This window comes from Eulemur rufifrons, chromosome 18 (genome assembly GCF_041146395.1).
Source record: "Eulemur rufifrons isolate Redbay chromosome 18, OSU_ERuf_1, whole genome shotgun sequence".
NCBI classification, from domain to species: domain Eukaryota; kingdom Metazoa; phylum Chordata; class Mammalia; order Primates; family Lemuridae; genus Eulemur; species Eulemur rufifrons.
This window is the reverse complement of record NC_091000.1, coordinates 32246090-32267448: the sequence shown is the minus strand read 5'-3', so window position 1 is coordinate 32267448 and position 21359 is coordinate 32246090. Positions and strand designations below refer to the sequence as shown.

The 21359-nt window shown below is 40.7% G+C and overlaps 1 protein-coding gene across 3 annotated transcripts in view; it reads left to right on the top strand.

Annotated features, from left to right (window-relative positions):
- The window catches only part of ZNF827 (zinc finger protein 827), a 162206-nt gene that overhangs the window by 37390 nt on the left and 103457 nt on the right, over positions 1-21359 (top strand). For all 3 annotated transcript variants that reach the window (XM_069493311.1, XM_069493312.1, XM_069493313.1), the window contains exons 3-4: positions 7134-7306; positions 12973-13453. In XM_069493311.1, coding sequence (XP_069349412.1) covers positions 7134-7306; positions 12973-13453 — 654 coding nt within the window. The remainder of the gene's footprint in view (positions 1-7133; positions 7307-12972; positions 13454-21359) is intronic.

The window sequence follows — 21359 nt, the reverse complement described above, 5'->3', positions numbered from 1 at the left end:
CATGTTTCCTGAAGTCCAAACTGTAGCGGCTTTGTCATTTTAAAGTAGTCTTGGGTAAAACTAGCAATAGTTGTGAAATGTAATTTTTTTTCACTCAAACAACTAGATGCATGTAAAGATGAGAAAGAGGTCATGCGGTTTCAGTGAATGGTCGACTTTTTGTTTGTTTTGTTGTAGGAAATACACCCGGGGGAAAGCTGTGTTCCTTTTTTGGTTTAAATGCATTTAATCCTTAGCAACATCTCAATGAGTTTCTCAGCAGAATTTCCTATGGGAGATCTACAAGAAATCATTTTTTCTTTGCTTTTCACTGAATTTTTTCTCTTGCTGAAATACTTAATATTTTAATCAATCTAATAACGCTGCTGATCTGACAGGAGGCGGAGCTTATGCGGTGATGTGAGTGATGGGGAGTGGCTGTAAATACAGATGGAGCTTCGCTTGCTTGCCCACCGCTTACCTGCTGTGTGGACGGTTTCTAAGAGGCCACAGACTGGGTACTGGTCTGGTCTGAGGTCTGAGGGTTGGGGACCACAGCACTGTATTGTTGGTTTCAGGGCAAGCTGGGGGCTGGATTCAGGTGTAACTTGGCTTTACCTAAAACGCACTATGGGAGTATGGTGAGAGCCGTCACCCACGTTTCTAAACATTCCTCATTATTATTTTTTCCTTTTACCTTAGAAGGAAATGTTAGTTAAATTTAAAACAGGTGAACTGGCTTCTTGAAGCAGGGAAAGAGTTTCTATTGCCTAATGACTTAAATAAACAAATAATAACCAAAAAGAAAAAGCCACAAAAATAAACTATACGCCATCCTGATTTCAAACAGGGCTTCCATTTTTTAAAAAGCTGTTTCTCAAAATGTTGCCAAAAAGGCATATAAAGTGGATTCTAAAGTTACAAAGAGATATGTGCTAGAAAAGCTGATCCTGCCTTGAGTAATTTAGACACCAGCGTTTCTTTGACCTTCTTTAGGTCAAGGGAAGTCCAAACCATGAAAAAAATTGTCTTTTAGGTCTGGCCTTATTCTTCTTTTTTGAACAGGATTCAGTTGTTGCCAGGTCATGGTGTATTTAATTCCTTAAAGAGTCCACCACTCGGTAGCCTTTGCGCCCCGAGAGAGAGACGTGACACTTGAGGAGGAGGCTTCTTTCATGTGACCCTGCGCCCTCAGCACATGCTACACTGCTCCTCTGAAAGGGGACATGGTAGAGGGAAGATTATGTCCATTTGCTATAAAGATAAATGTCACACATTGACTCAATTCTCTTTGAAGCTACTGTTCTGTTGCAGCTAAGGATAAAATAAATGGTTTTTATTTTAAAGACAAAGTTTCCTGTAGAAGGCCAACAAGATTCTCAGGATGCCAGGTTCCTGGTTAAAAGAAATAACAGGGGAGTTTCAGAGAGAGGGTCTTCAAAACATCCTTACTGGGCTGAATAAAATTTAAATATGCCTAGAAGCAGCCTGGTGTCATACAGCCAAGAATATTTCCTGGGCCGATATGTAGGGGTTTTCTGGCTGCTGTTTTCCTTCATATTAATATTTATATAATATTATTAAAATTATTACAAAAGCATAGAAAGTCCAGAGAGGAAGATCACTTCTTCTGATACTCCCATTAGGTCCACAGTTATTATAATAAGCCTTAATAAGCCTTAATCTGAGAATGATTACATACATGAACTTGTTTAGAAAATTCACTTTTTAACCAAGATTCAGAACTATCTCTTGCTGATCTTGATGATATTTTCCCAGTGATTTCAACTTCGTCTGGTTGTAGATATCCAGGCTCCTCTCTTACTTTTATTGAATACTTACTGGTGAAAATAGGCATTGATAATGTCAGCGTCAGTAGTAACAGATAAACCCAGTGATACATGGGTTTTTTTTTGTTGCCCTGAAATAGTATCTGAGAGACATGCCCAAGAAATTCCGTTAAAAGATGATTGAATCCGTGTGTGTTGTTAGGAAGGAAGATGGGTCGGTCATCCTCCTACACAGATGTGCACCTGTAGGGTTAGTAGGTCTAGAGTACAGATGGTGGTGATACACAGATTATGCATACTCAGAGTCACCTGGCATTTTGAACTCCTTCTCTGTGTATGGTAAGGTCTGCATGCAGAAACTACCCACTTGCAAATTACCTTGACTCGCTGCAAATTATCACATAAGATCTAACAAAAGAAAGTTTGATTGCAAAGCCTACAAAACAATTATCATTTGTTTTAAAAATACCTGCTTTCTGTTAAAGCAATTAAGCTACTAAAACCCTCCATGATTTTTAAAAAATTCTTTTTGCCCAGTGAAGTTTTGTTGTTGTTACTTTGTAAATTTATGTGTAGAAAATAGGGTAGAACACCAAACTGGAAATGAAGAGATTGGCTCTAATCCCAGTCCTGCCACAAAATAGTAGAGGAACTTGCAGCATACTACCTCAGTTCAGTTTTCTCATCTGTAAACTGAACTGGTTTGGAATTATTTCCAAGATTCCTTCGTGTTTTAAAATTCCTTGCTTTTACTTACTGCTTATTTTTTAACAGTTTGTCTAATAACTCAAAACAAATGATTGTTTTCTATTTTTTAATTAAATATGTTGCGCCTTAAAATTCACTGTCAAACCTCCCACAAGATAGTCTCTGCCTTTGGTCAGATCTTGCTCAATGTAAATAGTTCAATATATATCATTGCACTTTATTAATGATGTAGCCACACAGTATGCATTTTTAATATAAACTGCTCCAAGTTCATTTTTGGAAATAGCTGAGGTATAAGTACATGAACATCTATCTGTTTATCCATCCATTCGTTTAGGATGTGTATTGGTGCACTATGTGAAAGGCATGCACTCTTGGGCTAATGCTAGCTCCACTGGAACTTACTGGCAGCCTCCTGCATCTTTTTCTTCCATTTCCAGCCCGTGTTTCACTTTTCTTTCCTCTCTTGACCCAGCCCTTTTTTCTTCAATCTCATTATATTTAATACACACTTACTGAATTATACGTTGTACCTGGCACTATTTGGGGGCTGGAGACACAAAGGTAAGTACTTCCAGGCCCTTTGCCAGCCAATTCCCCCTCCACCCTCTCCTTCTTCCACCTTCTATCTTTTCCATATCTCATTTTTCCCTGCTGAGCTGAATTTGGCCATCAGAGTTTTGTCTAGAGCCATACCGTACCTGAGCCACGCAAGGGACTCATACACCTTTATTTCCTCTGGGCTCCAGTGACAAACTACCATGTCGGGCCAGGCCTTGAACTATGTGTTTATTATGTGGTGTCAGTTATTTAAATTCACATCTGCTCTGATGGTGAGTTTTCTGCTTTGGAGGGTGTGAATAGAGCTTGTTTATTGTCACTACTATTAATATGACTACAACAACTACTATTACCAGTAGCTTACTTTTACTGTGTAACGGGCATTTTACACACATTGATTACCTCATTTATTCCAATAATCTTATTGCCTATAAAGAAAATATGTTTTCTCCAAAGGAGCAAATTAGCAGCTATCCATCCCACTGGGTCTCTTAGCATTCAGTGGCATTTAGTTTTGTTTGCAGTGATATTAAATACCTAGTGATGTATTTGGGGGAGTTGTTTATCAGGCAGTTGGAAACTAGGTAAAATTATGAACATTTCAATCTTGTTGCCTCAAGAATATGTGGTTTATTCTGAGGAAGCGGTCATATTTCCTTAGGTTGTAAATTTGAGTGAAATTTACAGCTGTCAGTTCCCTGAAAATAGTTTGGCATATGATATAGAATACATCCTTACTTCCTCCCTTTTCTAAAGTAGTGAGCAGCATCACATACACATGGAGGGTGTCTTGCTGAAATACAAAATTTCTTTTTTGAATAAATAAAAATGCAAATGTTACCAGAGAGATTACTGGCCAAATTTGAAAATTAATCATTGTATTCTGGTTACTTTTTCATTTGGCTTCTGTCTTCTTCCTTTATCACTGTGGTCAGTTAAAAATTTCAAAAGTTACAATAGTGTAGCTATTTGACCACATTTCTTGCAGTTAGTTTCTCTTCATTGTGAGTATTCTAATTTTTCCTAGTCAATCCAATCTTGTAATTTGTACGTGATTCATGTGTATTTTGGCATTAATTAAAACTAAAAAAGCATAACTCCAAAATGAAATGGATTTTATGAAATTCTAATATGCAGGGTTTAACGTAGCGTTCTCTGTAATACATTTGAAATACAGAAGCAGTGATTAGGGTGGGGGCTGGGAGGTGTCAGAAAGCATGGGAAACACATTGGTCCCATTAGGCAAAGCAAGATGCTAGGGGAAACTGGCAATGTTCGTTTTATCAGTTAATGCCTTTTTATTGCCTTCCTATGGTATGCCATGAAATCTTAGGTCAGTTGAGAACATCTCAGTTTTTCTCTCCTCTTCCAGATAGTTCTGTAAAATTAGGCAGTTTAGGGATTTGATAATGGGACATGCTTACTGAAGATGGGGATCAGTGACAGCCTGTTTGTGTATCTCTTTCTTATTACTTTGATGTTCTTACAACACAAAATAGACATCGTTATCATTTTTTCCCTGTGGCATATGACAATAATTTCACCTAGAGGTCTGACTCAGTCCTTTCTCTCAAATCTGTTGTTCAACATGTAGTCTTTGTGATCAAAATATCAGGGTGGAGGGAATGACAAGGAAATACAGAAAATGAGAAGCAAAATTGGGGGTAGAACTACAGATCAGCAGAAGCAAGCAACAAAAACCGACAGCAGGAAAGCGATAGGGGGTGAATAAAAATGCTTGCTTCTAGTTCTCTACAAGGTTTCCTTTTCCTAGAGTAAAAGAAAATCCTCAATCTCCCCTTCACACACCCCCAATCAAAAAAGGAAATACTTATGAAGGAACATATATCAAGTAGAATTTCCAGACTTGAAAGGCATGTTTTTAGTTAGAGGATTCTTTTTCAAGTCTATTGGTTAAGCTCACCAATATCACTTGTACCTGTATCAGTAAAACTGCATTTTTGGAATGCCTTAACTTTATTCTAGAACCCTTCTGGTTCCATCCATTTTATGTGCTCCTTTGCATACAGAGATTCAGTTGACTCAATAAATAAATAATGAAATTATTTTAAAGTATGCACCTGGGAATATTTTCTCTTAAGATTATAAAAGTAATGTGTGTATTTAAAAATTCAAATAGTACAGGAGGGTATACAATGAAAACACAAGTTTTCCTCCCTGAATCCTTCCTTTTAATCCACAATCTGTCGATAGTAACTCCTTAATGATTTCTTGGGTATGCTTCCAGAAAAATTTCATGCAAACAAAAAGATAGTTTTTGTTTGTTTCATTTATTCATGCCATTCTTCCCACTCTCGTTTTTTTCCTCAATTATTTTAAAGCAAATCCCAGACATCATATCCGTTTGCTTGTAAATACTTCCATGTATATATCTCCAACAGATAAGAACTTTAAAAAACTAACCACAATTCCACTATCACATCTAACAGGAACAATAATTGTTACATGATATTATGGAACACCCAGGCTATAATCAGTATTTCTTCAATTATCTCAAAACATGTCTTTTTACAGTTGTTTTGTTTAAACGGAATCCAAATAAGCTTCATACCTTGCATTTGTTTTATATATCTCTTAAGTCTCTTTTTATCCATAACTCCTTCCCTTTTAAAAATGCCATTTATGTATTGAAGGAACTGGGTCATTTGTCCTGAGGAATTCCCACATTCTAGATTTGGCTGATTCCATCTCCTTGGTATGTTTAACACTTTTTTTTTTTTTTAATCACCTGTATTACCAATGAAGGGCTAGTTATATAGAAGCTTGATTAAATTTTTATAAGAATGTTTCATAGATGGCATATCAGAAAGCATATGTTATCTGTCCCATTTTTGGTGATGTTAAGATTAATCAATGGTTTTAGGTGCTGCCAACTTGATCCATCCTTTATAAAGCTCCCTATCAACCTTTCGCCAAGTGGTTTTAGCAGCAATTGATTCCCATTTTTTAGAAAAAAATAGAATCACACTAGACATATGGTTTTGTATCTTGCATTACCCACTAACTAATATCTTGCACATGTTTTCATCTGTAGATCTAGCTCATTTTAAAAAATGGCTTCATATATTTTATTTTATGAATATATGTCAATTTATTTAGCTGGAATGGAAATATGTCTGATTCCTCATGATTAAGAAAGGACTAAGTGACGCTACTTGTTTCTATTCCCTGTGTCCCTAAACTGCAGAGGTTAGTGTGGCACTGAGCAATATAAGTTGGTAAACCAGAAGCTTAGCAATACAATGTCAGAACAGAGACCCTTCCCTTTGGGGATAATGGAGAAGAGAGTGATCTTAGCTTCACTTGGACGAGGAGGTTGTTGGTTTGTTTAATTTGTTGAAAAACTGGAGCATTTGTGGAGCTCTTCCCAAAGTGGGCAGTAGGGCCCAGTCGCCATGCAGAGGAAGGCAGCACATATTGTTAGTGGTTAGCAGAGAGACAGAAATAAGAGGGTAAAAACCCTGACCTTAAGAGTCCTTGATGGCTAAATTAGCGGCAGCATCTGCTGAAGCCACAACTCAACAAGTCAGCAGTAGTGATTCAAAAATTTGCCCCCGTTGGAGTTTAGTTGATGATGTTTATGATAGCTGTTTGATTTTCAGTGTGGCAGTGCGTTATTCTCTGTCCCATTTGATTTGTCTTTATTTCTCACCGTTTTCCAAGTGCAGAAATTCAGACATGGACTGAATGGCAGTTTCCATAAGGAAACCAAGCTCCTGGTTTTATCTCTCTGTATACGGTGGCTCTGGGGCCCTTGAGTTAGGACAGGCCAGGCGAGGCCCCCTTGCAGATGTTCTCCCAAGTGTGGGCTGGCCTTTGGAAGTATGACTTTCCCAGGGCTGGACGATCGGATCTTGGAAAATGGAGCCCAGATAGAAGTAACTAGGTGTATGTGGGTTTCTACCTGAAGAAAAACGGTCACAAAACTTCCGCATGAATAAAACCTTGGAATTGCCAAGACAAAAACCCAAATCATCTTTAGTGCTTTTTATATAGCAATGCATGTGAATTAGGGCCGGATGCAACATACCCTTTTGTTTTCCTTAATGTTCCTTTCTTTCTCCTTCTTCCAAGCCTCAGAAGAGGAAAGCGGAAAGCCTTTCCAATGTCCAATATGCGGTTTGGTTATAAAAAGGAAGAGTTACTGGAAGCGGCATATGGTGATTCACACAGGTTTAAAAAGTCATCAGTGTCCGCTCTGCCCATTCCGGTGTGCTCGCAAGGACAATCTCAAATCCCACATGAAGGTAAGCCACCTGCGGGCCGGCCCCGTGGAGGGGCGGGCACGGCCGGGGCGCCCGCACGGTGCGGGAAGCGAGCCTTCCCGGCCTGGTGGAGCATGCGCACAGCCGCGCTCACGGTTGCCGGTTAGAGCTCCCCGCGGAGGACAGACGCGAGAAAGGGTGTTCTTTTGAAGATGTTAATGTCCACTTTTCCACCAAGAGCTGAAAGGTAGAGTGAATCTGCTCTATCCAAACCGTATATGGAGTGGGGAGCTGTCCTTTCCTATAGGGGAGCAACAGCGTGACCCGGCCTGTCTGGGGACGCATTTCGGGGAGCTGGAGGCCCTCGGAGGCAGGGTCAGGGAAGAGCGAGAAGCGGGGAAAGCCAAGTCCAGGAAGAACTGCTGGACTGAGCACCAAAGAGCGGGCTCGGGAACCCGCTACCCTTCCTGCAGAGACTGTCCTCGGCTGTTGTCGCTTTACTCTCCAGCTTGCAAACCCAGAAGAACACACCTAGAGACACTGTGGAGGACAGGTGTGAGGTTGTTGAAAGGCACCTGGGCTTTAACTTAGCCCCATGGGAGTCTTGGGGACCACGTCCGACAAGACTGAGAGGCGTCCTTAAGGCTGGCAGTGTTTGAGCTATCACAATTTCTAGTATTACATTTACCAGATACCCGAGGACATTGTTTTCGATGTCCTGTGAAAAACAATTGGGGAGCTTGACCCTATAATAAGCATGTGAAGAATTGACTAGAATCTATTATGTGTCACTCTTATGTGAGATGGCGAGGGGGGGGGGGACTTAGTTATATGGAAATCTTTTTAGTAGTCCCTGTTAATACTAAGGATTTTGTCTCAAATTCAAGGAGGAAACTCATGAGAAGAGCATGTGCTTTTGAATTTGATAGACCTGAATCTAAATCTTACTATGCAACTTACTAGCTAAGTGTCCTTGAGCAAGTTAACCTTTAGATGGTCATTTTCTTATCTGTTAAATGGGAAGGATAGTGTTTGTCTGGAAAAGTTGTCATTAGTATTTAAGGAGATGATGTTAGCAAAATGTCTGACACAGAAATGTTCATTGGGTATTAGTTAATTTTAATAACTGTCATTGGACATCTTAATAGCAATCATATCTTCACTGATAATTTCAGTATGATTTGGCTCTTGACATTACTTATACAGTGTTTACTGTATAATGTACTGTTACATTGTTTATACAGTGTCTACTTTCCTGCCATGAGAAGTATAATGTATGTACATAATTAAAATATTTACTTATTTGGAAATCTTGTGGTGTAATCCTGCTGAATAGATCAGTAATCACTGTTCAGAATTGTAGCTCTAAAAAGTGTGAGCAGACAGAACCTCTGCTGACTTTAGGAAATAGCTTAGAAGATTAAAAAATTTAAATCCATGATGTAATTTGTTTTCTATCATTTGCCTTTGTCTCCTGGGATTAGTATACCCTTCATCTTCAGAATCTATTTAACCAGGAGTTCTGGTTGGATGAATTTTAGTCAGTCCACTTAGTTTTTACTTTAACATTCCTCCTCTACCTCCTCTTCCCAAAGTAGAAACTCATATTTTAGATCTGCAAAGTTGGATTTCATTAGCAGGATAAGACTTCAAAAGATATGCCTTTAAAATGAAAATTTGTTTTAGTTACCATATCCTAAGCTGTGTTTAGAAATCAGGTCTGGCGAATTTAAAGCTTCAGTGAGCAGAAAACTTGCATCTAGCCTGACACCTTGTAAGCTTGGTTTCAGCTCAGGGTCACTTAAAACAACCTATTTATAAACTCATGGAAAAAAAGCTGGGTTTTCAATAGCGGGAACTACTGACCCTGAAACTACAGGGAGATGAGTTGGGTGCCTTGATGATACAGACGGTCGGCCATGGCAGTGTCACAGATGAGAGCTACAAGGGCTTTGCGGGTCGTGGGGTCCTAGAATGCTTTCAGAACAAATCAATAACCAGTACGATAAAGCAGTTGTGTGAAATTACTACTTTATTCACACTCACGGTGTCCTAACCTGTTGAGCTACGACTCGAGCTTTTGATAAGGGAAGTGTGAGAAGAGCTCATGCAAGTTTAATTTTATCAAATGGTGTACTCTTTCTTTTCCCTGCTCTCCACCTCACTTATCAGCCTTTCTTTTTTTTTAATCAAAGAATTCATGATTTTATTTTGATTAGGCATACTTTAATTTTGTGAAATTTTGCAAATATAGTGTACACAGAAATATAATGGCTGTGGTCTTAAGCATAGATGTCCTCGGCTACATTCACTAAAGACTACAGATATGGATAGATTTTCTAAAACAAATTCTGCCTGAGAAGTGGGGGCAGTATAGCCAGAGATTAAGATCTCAAACTGTGTGGTCAGAAAAACCTTAGTTAGAATCTCAGTTCCACAACTTAGGAGCTGTGAGACTTTGGAAGAATCATTTAACCTCTCCAAACCTCTGTCCACTAATAGAGATAATAATCATACAGTCTCTCTCATGGGATTGTTATAAGAGTTAAATGAGATAATGCACATAAAGCACTTAATACAGTGCCCAGCATGGAGAAATACCACCAATAAATGTAGCTCATATAGTAATCACGATCCAAAAGCCATTTGAATATATGTTAATGTTTATGTTTAGAAACAATCAATGAAATGGTATAAGAAATTACTCTAAAATAAATTTTATTGCTTTTCTTGTTTTGTGACATATCTTTAGTGCTGAGAACTTAGAAAAACTGATTAAAAAAAGGCCATAAAATTGACCCTTAATCCCATCACCCAAAAATAACCGTTATTATTCTATACTCTATATTGATTATATAGATTTTTTAAAGAAAAATGAGATTCTATTTTATTTGTTCAGCAAATACAGTACTTACTATATTCCTATTATGTCCTAGACCCTGTACATTTTTTAGCCTGCCTTTCCTCCATAATATATTGTGCAAATGTTTTTACGACCAGCCGCGGAAGGAGCTTGTAAATGCCTCCAGCTTCCTCTAGGGTTATCTCAGATTTCCATTAAGTCTTTTACAACTTTCCTGGATGAGTGAGCATACAGGAATTAAATGTGAAATTCATAAGCTGAAATTGAACAGAAAAGGTGAGGAAGACTGCTAAAATAAAGAACGTTGGTGAAGCAATGACAAGAAACTGGACAAGAGTCAGGTCGCTGAGTTCTAGGGCACTTAGGTCTCCCATTTAAGGAGCTGTGCCTCCTCCTTAAACCCTCACCTGCCTGGCACGTTCCCCTAAGGGGGATGAAGTAAATATTGTGCAAAGTTTCTCTAAGCTCTGAAATACCAAGACCCAACCATCGGCCTGCTGCCAGGAGATGGCCCTAATGATGTAACAGTGCCTGATACGGGTTGTTGGTATGAAATGGCAAGGGGGTAATGAGTTTCTAAACATGGCCTGGAGAGAATGACATACTTTGGACAAGTATTTTTTCACATTAGCAGACTAAGAGGGTCTTTAAAGCAAGTGTTAAACTAAAGAGGATAAAAATTATAACAAAAGGGCTCTAATGTTAGGAGAGAAGGGGAGAAACTACAGCCGGGGGATAGAGCTAATACTTGTCTCAAAGGCCAAATGTGGTATATAGCCCCTCTGGGAAGGTGTAGCTCAAATAAAGTAAGTGCAGAAGTCAACACCACACTCACTGTTTTTCCTTTAAACTTGCACTAATTTTTCCGTAACTAAAATATGACAAGGCCAGGATCAGGTGGAAAAGAAGCCACATAAAATATTAATACTTGCACACAGACTCTTTTTAATCCAGGGTTCCCTTTCAACTTTAGAACTTGGGCTCTTGATCTGTCCTTTTCCTTCTTCCAGAAGCTGCTTCCGGAGCTTCTGTTCTTGGATTAGCAGCTCCTCTCCTCTCCTGGGCCAGTAGATGTAAGGATACTTCTGAAATGGAATCTGCCCCACTGCACTGCTCTCAGGGACAGCGATGCTTTCTGCCTTGTGACCGTTACCACCTGGTTCTGGGTCATGCTTTGGCAGCACCTGTTGGGGTCCCATGGGGCTGTGACCTGAGGTCCCCAAAGTGCCTGCTTCTACGTGAATCTTCTCAGTTCTGTGAGAGAGCAGGGGAAATGATCAGCTCCGAATGAAATCCCTTTGTTGTGAAAGAACAGAAAGGGTGATGTTATAATTAACAACCAGCAACAATCTGTGTGTTTCCCCACCCCCAGGCCTCTGCCCCAGCAGAGGGAAAGCCTTTTCATGAGCAGCACTTTGCCACAACTGAATTTAAGTATGCATGGTTATTTCTGTTGAGAAGCTCATGCTTTGGGGACCCAGAATCTCTTCTGTTGTTTTTTTCAAAAAGCCACAGTGGGGTGCTGTAGCGACAGGATCTCACCATTAACTTTTAATTTCTTTGCTTTTGTTGGTCACTTAACATTATTTAAAAGTATGTTTTGGCTGGTGAATAATGCTTTTGGATTGCATTCAGAATGCATAAACAGCTGTTGTAAAACTTGCTGTCTTGGAAGGGAAACCTACACAGAGGGGCCCAGGTGGCGCAGTGGATTAAAGAGTGAGCCTTTAACCTCTGTGAGACCTGGGTTCGAGTCCTGTTAGGTCATCCCTGAAAGATGAGGTGTCACTTTTGTTTTGCTTTTGAATCCCAATCTTGTTTGTCCAGAATCACACAACTCCCCAAATCATTTGGCCTGTATCTACACAATTGGCAGTTTCTGCTCAAGGGAGGGCCAGTCCTGAAATAGCAGGGTGTAGCAGGTCAGCACTGAAGTACATTGGCAGAGATGAATGGGGAAGTTACGAGCTTATGAACACCTGCCAGCTCAAAGCCTGGCTTGGGCCAATGCAATGATTTCCTCACTTTTTCAAGCACTAAATTTGGTAGTGACAGGAAGAAGTTTCTCAAGATTTTTACAGGTATCGTGTGCATGCAAGACTGGAACTGGATTTAAAAGTCTGCATTCTTTCGTTGCAGACATCGGGATCCAGAGCATGATTTTATAGCCACGTTTAAAAACATTGGTTTCCTCTTGCTCAGAATACTTGGTGAGGGTCAGACTTGGCTTTTCTCCTGCTTTGCTTTCTTTGTATCTAATTTTACTCACGCCATTTATTCTGGGGTCTCAATTTCCCTGTCTGTGAAACGGGAATACCCTGGAGACATTATTTTCTACATTCTTAATTACCTAAGAGGAGCATTTTGAAAATTGAAATTATGTTTTCAAAACACAACTAATTCTCTGGGTGACAATAATTGGGTACATGCAAAGTATCATTATTGTGAGAGGAATTAACTTGACAAGTTACCTCTTTTGACCTCCCAACTAGTAATTATGTAAGTTCAGATTGTGCTGAGTTTATATTTTCTCTGAAGACATCAGCTGAGATTGGATGACTAGAATATTAGGAGGATTCTACCCAAAACAGCATCCGTTGGCAGAGAGCATCCTCAGTTGTGAGCATGGCCCCAATAATGGACTCTTAACCTACGTGGACCCACTTTACGTTTAGGGATTGGCCTCATTACCTGGAGCACAGGAATGAAATACTCGTCGGTACAAAGGCCAGCCCTCGTTGTGCGGGGGGGTGGGCAGGAACAGTTGATGCGTGGTTTGGATGTACAGCAAAGTGTTGTCCATGCACTTGCGGTGGATTGCTCATTCTTCTTGCTTCTCCATCAGGTTCATCAGCACCAGGACCGGGGAGAGACCTTTCAGTGCCAGCTGTGCCCTTTCACTTCCTCACGCCACTTCAGCCTGAAGCTCCACATGCGTTGCCATCAGCACTTCCTGAGGACAGAAGCCAAGGTGAAGGAGGAGATCCCAGACCCAGATGTCAAGGGATCTCCCCACCTCAGTGACAGTGCCTGCCTGGGGCAGCAAAGGGAAGGAGGAGGGACAGAGCTAGTGGGGACCATGATGACGTCTAACACTCCAGAGAGGACTAGCCAGGGAGGGGCTGGCATCTCGCCTTTGCTGGTGAAGGAGGAACCCAAGGAAGATAACGGCCTGCCCACCTCCTTTACCCTGAATGCTGCCGACAGGCCCGCCAACCACACAAAGCTGAAAGACCCCTCCGAGTATGTGGCCAACAGTGCGTCAGCATTGTTCAGCCAGGACATCTCTGTTAAGATGGCGTCTGATTTTCTCATGAAGCTGTCAGGTACTTGAATAGGGTTGTTTTCTCCCTCTCTCTCTGTCTCTCTCTCTTTCTCTACTAGTATTCTCATCTGTAAAATAAGCTGGTAGGACTAGATGATTTCAAGGCCTTTTTGAACTTGAATAGTCTACACTTTCATAAATTTTCTCCTTGACTTGTGTGTGTGTGTGTGTGTGTGTGTGTGTGTGCAGTCCTTTAGAAGTAGGAATTGCTTTGGCTTGGATCTCGGAACAATAGGGATTGTTGATTTCCTTCCATTTTTCCCCTTTTGTGGGTTCTTGGTGGGGGGTGGGGAAGGTCACTTGGTGAGCCAGGTTTGTGTCATTTGCTTTGTGTGGCCTTGGCCCTATGTAATGTGTCTCTTCTGCATTGAATTCTTTAAAGTATTTGTATGGGATACCTCATTTTACATTATTCAGATTCTTTACTGTCTGAATTAGGAAGATTTTTAAAGGGCATATATACAGAGACTACTGTTAGGAATGATAGACTTTTGAATTTTGAGCAAATGATAATGATCTTTATTTTTTTTTCAGTTTCTTTTTTTGTGGGAAGTTTTTTATTATGGTAAAATATGCCTAACATAAAATTTACCATTTTAACCGTTTTGAGGTGTAAAGGTCAGTGGCATTAGGTGCATTCACGTTGTTGTGCAATCATCGCTACCAACTATCTCCACAACTTTTACATCTTCCCAAACTGAGACTCTGTACCCACTAAACAACGACTCCCCACGCCCCTCTCCCCTCCAGTCCCCATCTCTGTGACTTTGGTTCCTCTAGGTACCTCATGTAAAGTGGAACCTAAAAAAGAGTTTTTTAAACATCTTTTCCAACTGTACTACTGGCTGCCCTTTGAAAAGAAGACAGTATAAATTATAAAAATCTGATAAAAATGTATTCTTATCAATTGACATTACTTTCCATTACCATCAAATTATACATGACGTTTCTTTTTGTTTTTGTCATTTTTTCCCACTGTCTTTGATTGAAGTTGTGATGTTGCGCAGGGGTGTAAAGACATTAGGGAGCACTGTTTTTCCTCACTCTTTCGGAATGATAAGACATGTGGGATTGTGCTGCTACTCATTACATTTTTAAAAGCATGATTTAAAATTTTAAAGGAGATGTAGAGGGTGGGGAAAGGTCGGTTTAGAATCGGTTCTGTCTTTCAGTGAAGATGGCAGTCCCCAGGATGATTTCCAAATGCCATTGCAGCTCTTTGGAGATTGACAATACCCTTTTAAATAGAGAATAATTGGTCACCGCCTTCCTTTAAGTGGACTGTGAGTTGCATTTCACTAAATGTCATTGCCAGGTGAATTAGAGGTTCAGCTTCACTCTGAAGTCCCTTTGCTCTGTGACACTTCAGTGGGGTCTTTTGGAATGTCCCTCATGCCTTTGCCCCTCAGGTGTGAGAGACACTAGTTGGAAGAAATGAGGAAAGATAGGGAATGGACAATGAGGCGTCTCAGGAATGAGCTCAGGAGGAAAAGAGAGCAAGGAATGTTACAGTGAAGCACACTGACCTGCAGTGGGAATGAGGAAGTCCTGTGCTGGAAATGGCCAAGTCACAGGAATTAAAATGCATCTGACAGCAGCACTGAAGAACAGTGGGTTCTCTACTCCTTTACCTGCCAGCTCCCCCCCACCACCACCTTCTCCCTCTTCCATCCCAATCTAGGGGGAAATGTGATTTTTAGACATTTTGAGTTTTATATTTAAAAAATTTTCAAAATGTAGAGAAAATGCATATTTTCAGTTTTTCTTTTGTTGCCCTGATCCTTAGGATTTCATCTCCAGGGGAACTTTGGTTTTTCCTTGGTGGTCTCTCCTGCCAATATGATAGCAAGGGGGGCTGCTTTTCTGGGCTCTTACAGTGCAATCCCAAGGGAAGGAATGCAGATGCAAACTTCACTTAGCATAGCTGGAAAAAGGGAGCATTTCCCGACTTAACAGACTGGGACAAACTAAGTGAGGGTGAGTAACTCTCAGTAAGGGGTTACTCCCTTTACCCCAGGGCTCCAGGGAGGAAGGTGAGTTGGGAGGAGGGAAGGTTTGGTTTTTAGATAAAAACACTGGTGTGTGATACACTACGCCTCCTGGGCTCAGCTCTCAGTGCCCACATCAGGCTGTAATTAGCTCCAGCCCCAATCTCAGGGAGCATAAGAGAAGGCCTCAGCTGCTTAGAGCCAGCATTGCAAACAGCAGAGACATGAGGAGAGAAGCCAGTTAGTGGGTTGGGGTGAAGAACTGTACACCAAAACCTTATACTGTGATCCGTTTTTTCAGTTAGCTGTTGATGGGAGGTTGTTTATGGTTTGGCAGTCAGAATATTTACTGACTGATCAATTGGCATAAGAAAACAGATAACAAATGCACACTATTTATGCAAAAGGCCCATGCAGCTATTTTATGGTGGCTTACTGGAGGTCCTGAAACCTGACTTGTATGCACTGTTACCTAGCAACCTGTTATAAAGTCACCAGGGAGTGAGATGCATCAGTAATTTTTTTGTGTGTGTGCATATTTGGATGTAAATGTAAACTTGGTGACTGTGGCAATGCAGCCCAGGAGAGGGGAAGATATGTTAAAAGGAAAGGAATACATTTTCTGGAAGAATTTTTGCTTTTTTAAAAAAATTCTACTAACTCTCTGGTTGGTCCAGCCGTGGAATTGATAGCAGCTCTCACTATGGTGCTCTACCTGGCTGTGTCTGTGGATATGATTCAGGGACAAAAAGGCCAAATCCCAGGGAGCTGTGCCTGAGTTTCTGGCTTTTCCCATCGTCAAATATAGTGCAGTAGTGGTTAGCCTTGGGACTTGTCCCTTGGCGTCATAACGGCGCCATTGTTCTTGCACTGGATTTTTTCACTGGGCTCTATCCGTGCACCTGCTGGTACTGTAGGGTGCAGCTGTTTGTGGGCACCGAGTCTGTGAGTCTTTGTGCCAGCCAGATCACTGTCTGCAAAACTGGAGCACAGTGACAAATTCAAGCGTGGAGACACCTACTTGTTTCCAAAAGAGAGAGAGAAAACACTTGATGCTTTCTTGCCTGGTTATTAAGGGGAGTCTTTCTTGCTCCTTGGACTAAAACTAAGCATAAAGATGACTGAATGGAACCCAGTGGGATTAAAAGTCACTGGATAGAATGCTGTTTTAAATTGGCTTTCCATCCTCCTCCCACCGCCATCCATTTGGAGGTTTCTTAGCGTGCATGATTGTGAAATAAAATGCCTTCCCCAAACCATCAACCATTCTTCTTACTGAGGCCACACTTAACACTCCTTGGTCCTTCAAGATTAACGTTGCTCCCTAGTACTGAGGCTTCCTGGGCTCATCAGCATCATGATTTAGGGAGGAATATGGGCAGCCCCTACTGCTGGCTTTTGGGTGGATAGAAAAAAGACTTTTGTAGATTTTGCCCAGGGTTTCGACCTGTGAGGCAGGCCTTAGAGGGTACAGCCCTACATTTTTGCATAGATCCTTCTGGCTTCTGGAAGCCAGAAGACATAGCAGATCATTGCATGTCCGGGCAAGTGATCTAGTAGTCACGTGACTGGGGGTGTTCAGGGAAGAGGTGCCCACCCGGCGGTGGAAAGCTGTAATTCCTGCTGATTCTGTGCCTTGTTGCCCATAGCCAGGAGCAGTTCTTAACCTCAGCTGCATGTTAGATTTACCTGGGGAGCTTTTAAAAAATGCCAGGGCCCTGGAATGATGATTTAAGTGGTCTGGGATAGGCCCTAGACATTGGTATTTTCTTTAAAATCCTCAAATGATCCTAATATGTAGCAGGACTGAGGATCACTGACGTAGAATGTAAACTTCATACATGGAACAGTTTTTTTCAGCACAGCAATGATTTTCTTCAGTACAGTTCTCTTCCTTTGCTTTCCATCCCAGACCATGAAAAGGGCCATGGTGGCATGAGATGGCTTTCACCATAGGTCAAAATTGACATGAAGGAGAGGCCTGGGGTGAGTCGTGTTCATGGAGCCCTGTGTTTTTCCTTGTGGGACCTCGTGACAGGAGAATTTCTCCAGTTAGTCTCAAGGCTCAATCCAGAGCATCAAGGAGCTGGCAGTGTCATCATTAGCAGGTTGATTAAAAGTAGTCTGCAACAGCCTTACATCATTTCTTTTTCTGAAAACTACACTTTTCAAGATATAAAATTTAATTCTAACTCTCCAAATTATAACCAAGCAGTTGACAGAAACTTGGCACCTCACTTGTTGGCTGGGAATATCTTTTTGTCCCTGGTTTTCCAAAATAAAAGATATGTCATTTCAACTATTTTTAATTTGGAAACCAGCAAAAATTTTTGTGCTGTCTCCCACATTATATTAATTTCATAAAATTTGAGACCAAAATAATTTTAACTAGGAGAGATGGACTTTTTTAAAGCAGCAACTTACTTTTATCCTCACAGAGAAAAAGTTTGTGAACAAATGAATACAAGCTAAATGGTTTCTGACTTATCAGTAATTCAGCCATAGACTAGCAAAGGTTTTCACGTATAAATGAAAGGTGTTGGTTAACTTATTTGTGTCTCATCTTGTAGTGTCGCATAGGCCTTTGTTCTGCAACTTCCATCTATTTTTCATAATTTTATGCATCTGTAATTACAATGCAGTTTATGTATAAGTGGCAGCTCCCTATCTTGTTTTACCTTTGTTTGTGCTGCTGGAGAAGGAGATGTGGGAGATGCCCATTGAACCAAGTTGTCCTCATTGCCCGGTGACTCTGATTCGCTTTCTGTAAAATGTCTTAACAAGTGAGCCTTCTTCCAAGTAAATGCCATCCTTGTGTCACTCATACCCCAAGACTGCAGTTCCAGCAGCCAGGGGGCTCTTCTACTCCCCACGCCTGAGTGTGCTGTCCCCAGCTGGTTTATTTTTGACAGCTCCCTTTCCATCTTCGGTTTGGTCCTTCTTTTTAACCCTGCCTCGCTTTTCTCATGATGGGCACCCACTGATCATGTGACCAAAATTCCTTATGTGAGCAGCTGCATTAGGGGCCTTAAAATGCAGGCAGCCTGAATGCCCTTTTGAAATCCTGGACTTTATTGAGCTTGGTGATTCACATGAGAGGGAGAATGTGACTCTGCTGATTTTCAGTGACTTGCTATTCTGTGAGACAAGGACCGATCTGAGTCACAGAAGGGGGCAGGTGCAATTATAAGTAAGTGAGCCCTGGGTGACTTAGACACACAGGTGTTGAAACTTGCATGGTTGGAGACCTTATGCTATTTACTCATTGATTATTATTTTTTACTTTATGTAGTGTTTACTCTGTGCCATTTCACTCTTTCGAACCTCATAACAACCCCGGAGGTAGGTAGTATTAATATTCCCATTTTACAGATGAGGAAACTGAGAAACAGAGAGGTTAAAAGTCTAGCCCGGGTTAGTAAGTGGCAGAACTGGGGTTCTAATCAAGGCAGTGGTGGTTCCAGCATTCCCTTCCCCAGGCTACCTATACCCCAGATTACTGAGTAAAGAAGCAGCAGGAACTTGGCTCTGTTCTCTGCCTTTCTTATTTGTTGTGGAATTAGCCAGAGTCTCCAGCATGGGAGCCACTCTCTTAATGTTGTATGTCAGACATCTTGAGAAGTTGTATTAATACTTTTAAGCTCCTCTGGAATTATTTAATACAAGTAGAGTAGTAACAGTAAAGACCAACTTACATTTCTGTAGAGCTTTACATTGTGTAGTGTATTTCCAAATATGTTATAATCAACATGTAGATAAGAAAACCAGGACTCGGGGCAAATAACTGTAAAAAGGTCATGTCTGGAATCCAGAATTTTCTTTCTTTACCGGGCTGGATACAGTGTACCTAATTCTAGAGTTGACATCAGAATAATTTTTTATCATGATAGACCCTTGGGAAAATTTATCAAAGCCCATCCCTTCCGTAAAAACAAAGCTAGGCTGTTCTCTTCCTTCTCGCAGAAGTCCACTTTCTTCTTTTCACTACTGTTGCTATTATTGTTACTACTTTTACTACTACTATTATAAGAGCTATAATTAATCAAATGTGCTTACAGTGAGTCAGGCACTGTGCCAACCACTTCGTGTGATTTCTCATTTAAGCCTCACCACAGCCCTATAGGGCCAATAATATTAAACCTATTTTATAGATGAGGAAGCTGAGACTTAAAGGTTTCAGCTATGAGGGACAGAGCAAAGATTCAGCTCCGCTAAACTGCAGAGGCTTGGCTCATGACCACTTAATTAGCTATTACCTAATTTTTTTTTCTCAGTTGAGCAAACTGTCTTTTGACCTCCGTCTGCTTCACTGTTTATTTTCCTTGGCTTCAAATCATGGCATCATTTCTAACGCATGCACTTTCATTCTCTAATCTGGTTAAATCTTTTGTGTCTTCAAAATGTAGCTACAATCCATCCCTTCACATGCAGCCTCACACCTAGGCAGCTTGCCCCTCTAGCTGTCTCCCTCGTACCTTTCCCCACCCCAGGCCACCCCCGACCCCCAATTCCCAGCATTTCTGATGGACTCTTCCAGTACGTCTTACATTAGGTTATGTCCCTGCCTGGCTGCCTACTTTCTACTGAGTAACCCATCTCCCTACTCCTCCCAAGAAAACTGTTCATAGTCTTCATGAGCTCATGGACATATTCCTTTCATTTCTGTTTTTCTGTCTTCACTCATGCTGTTCCAGGGGTCTGGTAGTTTGAAGCAGGGAGCTCCATATATATCTTCTGCCTCCTGGGAAGTCACATTGCAAAGGGTGGGCCTTCAGGGGGCGATCACTGTGGTCATTTCATAGTCTGCCACAGCCCAGAGTTCTTCAGACCCTCTGTGTAATAATCCACAATGACAAAAATCATTTCCAAACCGATCTGTAAACATATTAATTTTACAAACTGATCTATCAGCATATTAATTTAAAATGTCAAGAGGGGATGTCATTTGGGGAAGGTGGTCACCAACTTCCCTGAAAAGCCTTGGAAATACATTGTCCAATCTTTAGATTTTCTTTCTTGTAGTCTCCATGCAAATCACTTCATTGCTGTTCATACATTTCATTTTTTGGATGTATTAATAGTACAAATTTAAAATAGAGCTTTCGCTTCACATTTACTCAAGGCTTGATCGGTTTTCCAGGACTTGTCCTTCCTGCTTTTGACAAGGCAGATATCCTGTCTGTTAAGTGGATTACTGCAGATGGCTACTTTTGCTCATTATGTATTGGTTTTGGTAGTTTAGTTCGTGGAGAAAAACCTTATTTATTTATTTTAAAGTTCTTGAGGCACCGCTGACTGAGGTTACCCCTTTGTCACCATCTATAATGGTGGCTGTCACAGGGGACCTTTGCAGTTTGGGTTTGGGTACATAGATCCTGAAGTGTGGCCAAGGACTAGCTCAGGTGGGGATTAATGAGAAATATGAAATGGTTAAAATTTCACGAACCACTAATAATAAAATGATTTAAGGCAAATTAAAGGGCAAGATTTAAGAATATTTAGTAAGTTTTAAACATTCCATTTGAATATAATACACTTAACATTTAAAAGTAATACTCAACTGTTATTAATTATTATTTAATTAGATCTTAGCTTTTCTTATGATTTCAGAAGGCAATTTATTTTTTTCACCCAAAGCACCTCAAATTGTTGAAAAATCCCAGGTCCCAGCCTGTTTGTACGTGCTTACATACTCCTTAACAAGGGAACTGGGTAGATATAATAGCATTGGCTTATAGTCTGGAAAGATAGGCTCTGATTCTGGTTCTATCATTAACAGGCTGTGTGGTTTTAAAAAGATTGTATCATTTTCTGAGCCTGTGTTTTCTTATTGTAAAATCAGGGAGTGGAAAACAGTAGTGGTTTTCATTTTGTTTTGAGTCCATTTTTTCAAATAAAATCTTAGGTGTAGACTCTATA